This window comes from Pipistrellus kuhlii, unplaced genomic scaffold (genome assembly GCF_014108245.1).
Source record: "Pipistrellus kuhlii isolate mPipKuh1 unplaced genomic scaffold, mPipKuh1.p scaffold_m20_p_2, whole genome shotgun sequence".
NCBI lineage: Eukaryota > Metazoa > Chordata > Mammalia > Chiroptera > Vespertilionidae > Pipistrellus > Pipistrellus kuhlii.
In genome coordinates, this window is record NW_023425515.1 from 59,700,423 (window position 1) to 59,711,897 (window position 11,475).

Sequence of the window (11,475 nt, forward strand, 5' to 3'; positions counted from 1 at the left end):
AGAGTATGTGCCCATGACCAGAATTGAACCAGGGACCCTTTGGTCCTCAGGGCGACACTCTGTCTACTAAGCCAAACTGGCTAGGACCACAAGAATATTTTAAACATGTACTACTTGACTGTTTATGGGCACTGACCTCTTTTCCTTTAGATTGTCAAATAAAAAAAATGACAACAAGCAACCTACCAATAGCTTTCTGGTGTGAATGAATCAAAATCATACCTATTTATTTGGTCAGTTCAGCAAAAAATATATTTTGGTGTGCCACAGTAATTAGTTTATGTGTGCCATGAGATAAAAATGATTGAAAAACGCTGCTTTACAACTGACAAGGAGCCAAGACCGGTTTGGCTCAATGGCTAGAGTGTCGGCTTGGGGACTGAAGGGTCCCAGGTTCGATTCAGGTCAAGGGCATGTACCTTGGTTGCGGGCATAGCCCCAGTAGGGGGTGTGCAAGAGCAGCTGATCGATGTCTCTCTCTCATCAATGTTTCTAACTATCTCTCTCCCTTCCTCTCTGTACAAAATCAATAAAATATATTTAAAAAAAAAAATAATAAAACTGACAAGGAGCCCTGGCCAGGTAGCTCAGTTGGTTAGAGCATCATCCCAATACTCGAAGGTTGCGGTCGGGGCACGTACAAGAATCAACCAGTGAATGCATGAATAAGTGGGACAACAAATCAATGTTTCTCCCTACCCCACCACCACCCCTCCTCAAATCAATAAATAAGATATCTTTAAAAATGAGGAAAGATGCTCCCTTCCTTTTATATAATACACTTAATGCAGAAATACATAGTAAGTCTTATTAAAATTCTCTGCTTTAGACCTTTGTATTGCAGCTGTACTTAAAGAATGCTGGCTTGTTACCCTGTCACTGAAGAGCCAGACCTTAGATGCAGAAACAGATGTGCTGTGTGCAGTCCTTCACAGCAATCACCACAGAATGGGCCGCCACAAGCCCCATTTGGCCCTCAAACAGGTAAGGAGGAAGCCTTGTGTTTGAGACTCAGCATGTTTGCTTGATGAAGATGGAGATCACACTGCTACTTCATAGTTTGTTATTTATGGAAACTGAGTCTGCACTTACAGATTCATGCTCTCTGGTTAATTTTCTACTCCCATTACTTAAGATACAAAAGGTGACTATTTCTTCATCAAAGAACTGGGATCATGGCCTTCCCCTAAGTTTTCATGTCTGGGCAGCTTTATCTCCTCTTGAGTCTTTAATTCCAAAACCAAATTTATCTCAGTTTGAGCAGATTTCTCCTCTTGGATTGCAAGTTGTGAATAATAACTTAGTCAGAAAAATTTGGTGTTCCATTTTCTCTGCTGCTTCCTTTTATGTAGCTGTGCCATCTATAATAATTGAATTAGTCAAAACTGCCTCTGCATGCAGGAGGCAACCAATTGATTTCTCTCATCATTGATGCTTCTCTCTCTCCTTCCTGCCTCCCTTAAATTAATACACACACACACACACACACACACACACACACACACACACACACATAATATATATAAAACTGTTCTTACATTTCTCTATGTTCTCTCTTCCTTGTTAAACTTCTCAAGCCCCCTCCCTGCCTTTGTTTTAAACATAGCTCACTTACTATGTTCCCCAGGTGCTTTACCATCTTGGTTTTTCAGTACTTTTCTCAAAGAATGGTGTCCATAAATAAAAAAATGAAAAAGAGCTGACCCCAGAGAAGTTAGGGATTGTTGCTGCCATTGTTCTGAAAACTATTCTGTTAAGAAGAATCCATAACTTTGATTGGATTTTTAGTAGCTTATATGTAGCTCTAGCAAGATACTGTCTTTGGCAGTATCAGTGACCATCTAGATTTTGACATCCTTCAGTCTGGATGCAGTCCCATGCATGCCCTTTTTGCGGTATTTCCTGAGGACCACAGAATTCTTGACACATTTTGTATAATGGATGGCTACCATTTTTTCCTTTTTTTTATTATTAAAAATGGGATTGAATGCCTACTTAGTGCTCAGTACTGAGTACAGTGGTGGGTAAAATAAACAAAATATATTGTTCTCATGGAACTTATAGTTGAGAGGAGAAAGGCAGTTAGTTAATCAAATGTCAGATGGTGATAATTGCTATGGAGAAAAAGTGCTGAGGGGAATGCAATTTTAAATAAGCATATCTTTTATTTATTTATTTTTTACTTAAAAAATATATATTTATTGATTTTTTATAGAGAGGAAGGGAGAGGAGTAAAGAGTTAGAAACATTGATGAGAGAGAGTCTTCGATCAGCTGCCTCTTGCACACCTTCTACTGGGGATATGCCTGTCACCAAGGTACAATACATGCACTTGACCGGAATCAAACCCTGGACCCTTCAGTATGCAGGTGACGCTATATCCACTGAGCCGTACTGGTTTCAGCAAGGCATATCTTTTAATTTCAACATTTAATTAAATACACACACACACACACACACTAATTTACTAGTAAATTTTTAGTAACTAGATATTGGTCAGTGTTTATTTCCCAGCATGCCTTGCACACAGTAGGTATTCAGCATGCATTTGTAAAATGAATAGACTGATCACTTTCCTAATTGAGCTTTCTGAAATTGAGCTTCAGAAAAATTATAATCTTGAGAATAATCTTATACTTACTTTGGTGTAGTTTATAGCATCACACATAATAAATTCTCGGTTATAATGTGGTTTGAGAAATTTGTTTTGCTGCATAAATTTTAGATTTTTAGCCAGAAGCTATTGCTTTGAGTTACAGATTTCTTTACACTTAAAAAATAAAAGGGTATTCTATGGTATTCAGTATATTTCCATATTTTGAAATTTTTGTTTTCTTTGCTTTGCTGGTTCCATCAGTGGCCTTCTCTGTATTATATACATATGAATTTGAGGTGCTGTTCCCCTTTCAGGTTGAACAGTGTTTAAATCGTTTGAAAAACATGAATTTGGAGAGTTCAATTCAGGATCTGTCTGAGTTGTTTTCTTTCAAGTAAGTGGTTAGTTGCTTTGTGATGAGAACTCTGTCTTGCTGTGATCTCCCTTTGGATTTTTTAACTTCTTGGTGTTGGAATATAACCAATTATACCTCAGTTATACAAGTGTTGTTTTAATGAGGGGTGCAGGTATTTGTTGTAATCTCCGTTTGTTGGCTTGTGGGAGGGACTGGTGTCACTTGAAATCTGAGACAAGATAAGATTATATTGAAACATCATTGTCCATGAAATTCAGTGAGTCCTATTTAAGCATAACTAGCTCAAATTGAGCTTAAAGGAACTCTGAACTTGAATACTTTCTATTTCCAATCTAGTTCTTTTATAAATGTAACTTACAAAATCCAAATTACTTTGGTTCTCTTTTCCAACGTTGTATTTAAAAGTAGTTTCAATTTAATAATGAAAGTAATATACTTTTCTGTTTTTGTCAAGTGAAAATCAGCCATTAGCTACCAAAGCGTGTGTCATCCCCAGCCAACCAGTGGTGGAATTTGTGTTGATGAAGATTTTGGGAGCCTGCAAATTGTTACTTTGCTTGTTAGACTGTTGCTGCAAGACATTTCTGTATCCTTGAAGCAACTGAAATACCTGTTTCTCAGTTGGAATTGTTTGTATAAGTTTAGTAGTATTTCTGTTTGAAAGCTAGGGGGTCTGAAGGTCTATAGGAGTTATAACCTATGGAATTCTTATAAATTTGCTTCGTGGCCTCCTTTTCCCAGGAATTACTTCGTACTACCATTGCCAGAGACTGCCTATCTCTCTCAAATGATATGTATTATCCTTAGGACATTGACAGAAATTCTTAATCTTAGAAACTAAACCTTAGGAACTTAGTTTAATAATGAGAGCTCTAGCAGAGCATATACAACTGTATTTTAAGTTTCCATGAGTCAAATAGAACATGTTTTAAGGCTTTAATTCCTCAAAAAAATTCTATTTCCAATCTAGTTCCTTCATAAACATCTTACAAAATCCAAATTACTTTGGTTCTGTTTTCCAACTTTAACTTAATTCTTCAGTTTGACTGTGAAACACCTAGGTTTGCAAGAATTCATTGTGTTAAACCTTGTGATGGTTGGGCTGGTGAGCAGGTTATGGTATGTACGTACACTCCTGTGAGATCATTTCTTTTTCATCTCTTTCACTCAGCCAGGTTTCTGACTGGTTTTCATATTTATTTTCCCAGGGGATGCTGAACTTGTGGGAGCTCTGTTTCGTTTGATCAGAGTTTATGTGGGAGGATTTGGAAGCTAAGTGCTTTATGTCAGAAGATTAGGCTTTAAATCTGAAGGCAAGAGACCACCTCAACACTAAACAATTAAGCAAATGAAATCCTAGGATTAACCATTAGAATAATGAAAAAAAAATCATTGCTGTAATCATCCAGCAACTGGCCCATTTAAAGTGAAGGTTTTTCTGGGCAGGATGTATCAATCAATTCTTTTTGCTCTAGATTTATAATTCTTAATGGCTTGATCTTCCTTATGAACTCCAGATTCTTTTTCTCCACCTGAAACACTACTGCTTTTTGAAATACAGTTAGTTGATATAAGAACATAGGAAGTAGCTGAAAGGTAAAGAGACCTTCTCTTGCATCTCTATATATTACTAGAGGCCCAGTGCACAAAATTTGTGCACTTGCCAAGTAGGGGGTCCCTCAGCCCGGCCTGCACCCTCTCCCAGTCCAGGAGCCCTCGGAGGATGTCCCACTGATGGCTTAGTAGGGAGCGGGCCTAAGCTGGTAGTCGGACATCCTTAGGGCTGTGGCAGAGGTGGGAGAGGCTCTGTGAGCCTGTCTTCTGGCTGAGCAGTGCACCCCCTTGTGGGAGCGCACTGACCACCAGGGGGGCAGCTCCTGAGTTGAGTGTCTCCCCTGGTGATCAGTGCATGTCTGTCCCCTGGTGATCAGTGACTGATGGTTCCACTGTACAGGTCGATTTGCATATTATCCTTTTATTATATAGGATGAAGCTTACTTGATGTTCAACTGGACTTGAAATCTGCCCATATTTGTAAAGAGACCAGATTTGGGCCATTTTAGACAATTGGGATGGTTATCTCTAATTTAAATTAAAACTAGGAAAAACGAAAAAAAAAATTGTCTTTGGAGATTAAAAACCTTGCTTTGCTATCTTAACCTGGATATCTTAACCACTGTTTCCAGTCATTCTTTTTTTCTACTTATTCTTAGAGGTAACAATGTTAAAATTACTAATCGTATTATTTTAAATGTCAAACAATCATTCTTGTCTATAATGAAAATAACTAAGCTCTTGTGATTATAACAATAAAACATGCTTATTTCAAGAAATTTTCAAATTCAGGAAAAAATGTAAAAAACCTGAAATTTACCTAACATCTCAACACCTAGATAAAACCAAACTTAGGATTTTGGTGCATATCCTTTGAGACAGCTTTTTCATTTAGTTTTGCTTTAAAAAAAAAAAATATATATATATATATATTTAAATATATATATTGTTTTTTAGAGAGAGGAAGGGAGAGTGATAGAGATTTAGAAGCATTAATGAGAGAGACTATTTATCAGCTGCCTCCTGCACACCCCCTACTGGGGATGTGTCCGCAACCAAGGTACATGCCCTTGAGCAGAATTGAACCTGGGACTGTCAGTCCGCAGGCTGATGCTCTATCACCTAAGCCAAACTGGTTAGGGCTTCATTTAGTTTTAAATAACATTTTGTTGCGTGTGTGTTTTAAATAACTGATTTTTAAAATATATTTTTATTGATTTCAGAGAGGAAGAGAGAGAAACATCAATGATGAGAGAGAATCATGGATTGGCTGCCCTCCTGCACCCCCCCTACTGGGGATCAAGCCTGCAACCTGGGCATGTGCCCTGACTGGAATCGAACCTGATATCCTTCAGTCTGCAGGCCAACTCTCAAACCACTGAGCCAAACCAGTTAAAGCTTAAATAACATTTTGTACTTGGGGTTTTTCTATTAAGGCTAGATTAATCTGACTATTTGCAAATATGTGCGATAGGGTTTTTTATCTTTAGTGGTAAGTTGATAGGCATTTATTTTCAGCTTTGAATTGTGGTGATTATGTAATCTGCAAATTGTAGTTACTGGTTCATTCATGATCTATTTCTTCCTCTAGGGTTCTCTATAAAGGTGTTTTTAAAAGGCTGATTTCTTTATATGAGCCATTGTTTGGATTGTTTCAGGAGGTCTCAAGGATTCACCCATTGCCTTACTTCAAAGATTTTACCTTTCTTTCTGATATTGTTGAACTTTTAGGACAGTCTTATTTAGAGGTCTTTAAGAAAAAAATGCCTACAGCTTTTGCAGCTAAGGGAGTACCTAAATTGCTAAATAAACTGTTCTCAACAAAAGAACAATCACTGAGGTGCGGTGATGAAACTTCACATAGGAGTTCCAAAAAAGTTAATCAAATGAAGATCAATGTACAGAATAATGTGGATCGTGGAGAGCCAGTAAAGAATATGAAAATCTTCAAAGGTAATATGCTTTGATATAGCACATACTTAAAAAAAAAGTGGAAGTTACAATATATTCATGGGTTGCATAGAAGAAATCCTATAACTTTTATTTTTAACACACATTGATTGTCTTCAAAGAGGTATGGTAATTAATATATGTGTTTTCTAAGTTTGAATATTTAAAGTTGTTTGTTCCTATTGTCTCATAGTTCTTTGCTTGCTTCCTCTACTCTTTTTTAATAATTTGGCAAGAAATACCATTATGCACTTAAGAATTTGTTGATTTGAAAATGGTATGCCTAAGTTTTTGTATTTGATCTTTCCATCTCCACAGCAGAGTCATCAGAATTTGATGTGAGGACTTTCTGCAAACATCTGAAACACAGAGCTATTCAGGTTTGGATTATTTTAATATAGCTTGATTTCTGCTAATGTATACAGTAGATGCCACTTACCAAGGACATAGGTTGAATCTTACATCTTTATTTTATCCCTAGATCTAAGCTTAGTATCATGTTAGTTCTCAGTCTGCTTCTGAATGGAGGCACTCCAAGGGATTTTAGTGCATCGAGTTAATTCAGTTAATAAAGTGCCTTCAGAAACATTGTATTGAGTTTTGCTAAAAAACTACAAAGTGACCCTAGGATCCATTGTAGGTGTGGATTATACTGTAGCTTAAGAGAATGGGCCTTGCAGTCATAGAGAAATACACAGTTTGAGTCCTTTAGTTTGTACTAGCTGCGTGACTTTATGTAAGTTTCTTGACTTGTTCATATCTCTACTTCCTAATAGTATGTATCTCATGGGGTTGTGCCATTTAATGCAAGTTAAGTTCCAACCTAGAGTCAGGAGTATGGTAGATACTTAATTGGTATTAGATGTGATTAGCTACTTTCAGTGTCATTATCATCCTCCTCATCATGAGGCTTCCATTTCTTCCTGTCCAGGTTTAAACTTCAACATGACTCCTTAGTGTCTGTAAATTCTTTTTGTTCTGGACCTAATAATATGTATGTCCATGTCACCTTCTTTCATCTGGTAACTTCTTGACTTCTGTTACCATTTATCTTCTCAAAATTGCTTCATGGATTATTTCTTACATTCCATTTAAGAATTCTGACTTTTCTAATGTCAGAGTACATTCATGAATATTTACACAGCTTCCAGCTTGCATTTATATTATGTTCAATTCATGAGTTCCAGAGGGAGGAATAATAATGATAATAATAATGGCTAATACATACTTACATTGCATTTACTCTTTGCCAGGCATTGTCCAAAATATATATATATTTTGTTCAAAAGTGTTTGTTTAAATTAAACAGTGCACCAGACATGTACTGTATATAATAATGCTTAAAACAGGGATCATTTGAGTGGACTATTCAGTTTACATGATTTCTGATGGGAAAAGATGATTCCAGTTTCAAATAGTCTTCTGGGTCGAGTTAAGTGTGGGAATGGAGGTTCCATGTATCCCATTCCTGCCCCCCTGGAAGGAAGTGAACTCCTCCCCTGCAGCTTCTCCTTTCCAGCAGCAAAGAAAGTAACACACCTGTGCTCTCCTCCCCAGGCAGCCAGGTCCTCCCCAGGCTGCCAGCTCCTCCCCAGGCCGCCAGCTCCTCCCCAGGCTGTGGCTCCTATTTCAGTTCCATGTACAGGGCTTTGGTCTGAGAGACCAAGGAAGACTGGCCCGGCAGCTATCCCTGCTGACCTTGCTGTGATGAACAAGCCTACAGGAAAGGGTGTAACCTCAAAGTCCCTGTGACAACTTAGGAAGCTAAAATGCCCTTTTCTTTAGAGCATGGGTGTTGAACCTTTGACCCAAGGGCTGTATAAGGCTTGTAAAAGGCGTCAGGGTGAGTTAATTAAATGTTTGACCAAATACAGCAGACTGATTTTTAAGTTGATAATTTTGTCTGGCTGTAGAATGATACTATAAATATCCAAGTAAGCACTTGACAGAAAAAAGGTTCCCCACCCTTAATTTAGAGAGGAAAAAAAGCATGCACAAAAATTTGTCAAATTGTTTCCAAGTGACATCTCTAACGGATGTTTCCTAAAAACTTCAACCCAACAGTCAGAACAAACAGTGTGGGACAGGCCACCCTGGCTATTTCTCCCGCACAGTATCTTCATTCTCCAACTCCAATAAGTGCTTAGACAGAAAGGCCAAGTCTGTTGGGATACTAAGAGATTGCTACATCACCATTAAGGAGCACCATATCCAAATGATGGTGACAGGAATGTTGCTGAATTTCCCCAACTGTAAATGACCCTGGATGCAAAAAAGTAAAAAAACAAACAGCGAGACAATTTACATATATGTAGAACCATATCTTTTCATCATGCACAACTGCTCCTCCCATCCGAAGGTTAAATCGAAGATGTATACATATCCCTTACATCTCCTTGGCTCTTTGCCTGCCCGTGTCCCAGTCATACATGCTGTTGACTACACTGCTACACAGAGCACATTTGAATTTCTCCCTTAGGATATGATCTGGGTCTTTTAAATTTTCCGCATGTCCGTGCACACCACGGAGTCTGACTTGTTCAGCTTGTCACTGTGATGTCCGCCGGAGTGGTCTGACTGTGCATATCACTGGGCCCCGGTGTTATCCGGAATGGAGCGATTCTTTATGTACCAGAGAACCAGGGTTATGAAGAGAAGGAAGAGGAGGAGTCCCAGAATCACAGCGGCCGCTATACCCACCACGTGCGAAACCGGATTCCAGGGCGGCTTGTGGGACTGTGGAGTCCTGGGTGGCGGAGGCCTGGGCTGAGGAGGCCTCAGTGTCCGGGGCCGCGGAGTCCTGGGCGGCGTGGGCAACTCTTTCTCTACAACAGTGAGGAGAATATATCCGGGTTTAGAGACGATGTCGGGAGGGTTTTTGACATCACAGATGAAGTAACCGTAATGGTCATACTGCATATTTTGTATTTTGATGGATGCGTCTTTGTTGCGGAGGTCTCCAGCCCAGGTGACCCTGTTATTGAACAGCGGGTCATTCCCGGGGAACACTTGACCGTCCACGAAGTAGAAAAAGGACACGGTGGTGTTGGACTCAATTGGCTCGAAGCTCCAGGAGACTGTGGTCGCCGGGCCTGTGGTGATGTTAGACTTGAACTTGCAGGGCAGCACCCCTTCTGTCCCATAGACCACATATATTTCTTTTGGGGTGATTACCTCCAAGGCTGATACTCCAGCAGTCAACAGCCCCAGTGCTACCGCCAGCACCGACCACAGACAGCGCCAGCGGGCCCGGGTGGCAGTGTCCGCCCCGGCCCAGGCCCAGGCCCCGGCGGGCTGCGTCCACATCGTTATCTGCTCTGCCCTCGGCCACGCTCCAGGCGGTTGGCCTGCAATTGGCTCCACGCAGGGGCGCCGCCTGTTCACCACCCCGCGCGCCCAGTGTCCCCTCAGCGCTGCGCTGTCATAAGTACTTTACCTCCTATAATCCTAACCCAGGTCCTGTGAAATAGGGGTCATCATTAGTTTCCATATTTCAGGTGAGAAAATCCAGGTGCATAGAGATTAAGAAACTTGCTTAGCAAATATGGGACAAGAGCTGGGATTTGAGCGCAGGCAGTTTGGTTTCATAATCTGTTCTTTACCATTTACACCCGTCTCCAAAATGGTTTTCTCAACCCTGTTTTAAGAACTGTGGCTCTCTGTGACCCTGAAACGTCTGTAGTCCATCCACCTATTCCTAGGATTTGAAGTTGGTTGGTCAGAATCCCTCTCATTCATGACTCACTGCCACATTTTTTAGCAATTAGCACTAATATGCTTAGTTTGCTTTCAGATGACTTCTTTAACCAGTCACCACCACAAAGCACTGGCAGGTTTATACTTTTATATTTTCTACTGGTTTTTATATTCTTGAGGATAAGAAATTTGGAAGAAGGCACGCTTTGAAGGATGGAAGCAGACATAATATGTGACATAATTTCATAAGTAGTAAAGTTGGTAAAATTCAAACGACTTAATACAGAAAGGTGGATTGAAGAGACAAAGGTGCAACATCAAAAGATGGTTAAATTGAAACTGAAAACGGTACTTAATTAGGTATTTTAACATATGTTGAGCAATCACCCCTGACTTCATGTGTCTTTAGTAACATTTATAACCCATCATTGAGGAAGGTGACTTGGGGTATAGAAGGAAGTGAAGAACAAGTTGTGGGAGTCCAGGCGAGGAAAGAGGCTTTTCAGTGTTTCTTTTCTCCCACCAGATAGGCTTTGACCAATATTTAATCATGTGGAGTTTTATTCTTATGTGTAGGTGAAAGAGATGTGTTAGCGAGTATCTATAGTGTTCTCTGTGTGCAATTGAATTCAGTTGTAGATGTAATCTACTGTAGTACAGAAGGGGACAAATTTTGTGTTAGGAGCAGTGAATAAAAAATTAAGTTTTTTAGGACAAAGGGAAAGTACAATGAACTAAAAAGGAGTTTTATTTTTATTTTTATTTTTTAAAAAAAACACACCGGTTTTCGCCTGCCCAGCATGGCTCAGTTGGTTGAGCATCACCCTATCAACTAGGAGGTTTGATTCCCGGTCAGGGCACATGCCCAACTGCAGCTCAATTCCCAGTGTCGGGCAATGCAGGAGGCAGCCAATCAATGATTCTCTCTCATCATTGATATTTCTCTCTCCCTCTCCCTTCCTCTCTGAAATGAATAAAAATATATTTAAAAAACGGATTTTCAAAATTTTGATAGACTGAGTCAACTTTTCTCTATTGTTACATATTTACAGTTCAGTAACAAATCACCTTTCTATATTTCAGAAGACCAGGTTTGAATTTAAATGTCCTGAGTCCTAACTAAAGGCAATGAAACATTCTCCTCAGAAAGAGATAGAAATTCCATGTGCCACAGCTTTTGTGAAAAATTTCAAAAGGCTGAGATTTTCATACAATTTTCTGAGAAATCCAAATGGTGATTCTGTGGTGCAGGAGCAAGGAGCTCAAGGCTCAGGCTTCCTTTATGGGTAATAAACTTCTTAAA

At 39.4% G+C, this 11,475-nt stretch overlaps 2 protein-coding genes across 3 annotated transcripts; one reads left to right on the plus strand and one right to left on the minus strand.

The window, feature by feature from the left end:
- The first annotated feature begins 655 nt into the window (after positions 1 to 655).
- NEPRO (nucleolus and neural progenitor protein) lies at positions 656 to 11,429 on the plus strand. 2 transcript variants are annotated; one of them, XM_036444797.2, is made up of 7 exons: positions 656 to 984; positions 2,911 to 2,990; positions 3,427 to 3,558; positions 4,014 to 4,091; positions 6,118 to 6,479; positions 6,795 to 6,856; positions 11,256 to 11,429. In XM_036444797.2, exons 1-7 carry the CDS (start codon positions 949 to 951, stop codon positions 11,289 to 11,291), a joined length of 786 nt encoding a protein of 261 aa, XP_036300690.1. In that variant the 5' UTR covers positions 656 to 948; the 3' UTR covers positions 11,292 to 11,429. The 2 variants fall into 2 exon arrangements, with proteins under 2 accessions (XP_036300690.1, XP_045439946.1); XM_045583990.1 differs by lacking the exon at positions 11,256 to 11,429 and having other exon boundaries at positions 658 to 984; positions 6,713 to 6,850.
- Positions 8,520 to 10,772, minus strand: LOC118724775 (myelin protein zero-like protein 1). The gene has a single exon (XM_045583991.1). It carries the CDS (start codon positions 9,780 to 9,782, stop codon positions 9,063 to 9,065), a length of 720 nt encoding a protein of 239 aa, XP_045439947.1. The 5' UTR covers positions 9,783 to 10,772; the 3' UTR covers positions 8,520 to 9,062.
- Positions 11,430 to 11,475: the final 46 nt, after the last annotated feature.

Coding starts and splice junctions, on each gene's coding strand:
- NEPRO (XM_036444797.2), top strand. CDS start 949: ATGGGCCGCCACAAGCCCCATTTGGCCCTCAAACAG. Junction 2,991..3,426: donor TCTGAGTTGTTTTCTTTCAA/GTAAGTGGTTAG, acceptor GTTTTTGTCAAG/TGAAAATCAGCCATTAGCTA. Junction 6,480..6,794: donor GAATATGAAAATCTTCAAAG/GTAATATGCTTT, acceptor CCATCTCCACAG/CAGAGTCATCAGAATTTGAT.
- LOC118724775 (XM_045583991.1), bottom strand. CDS start 9,782: ATGTGGACGCAGCCCGCCGGGGCCTGGGCCTGGGCCGGGGCGGACACT.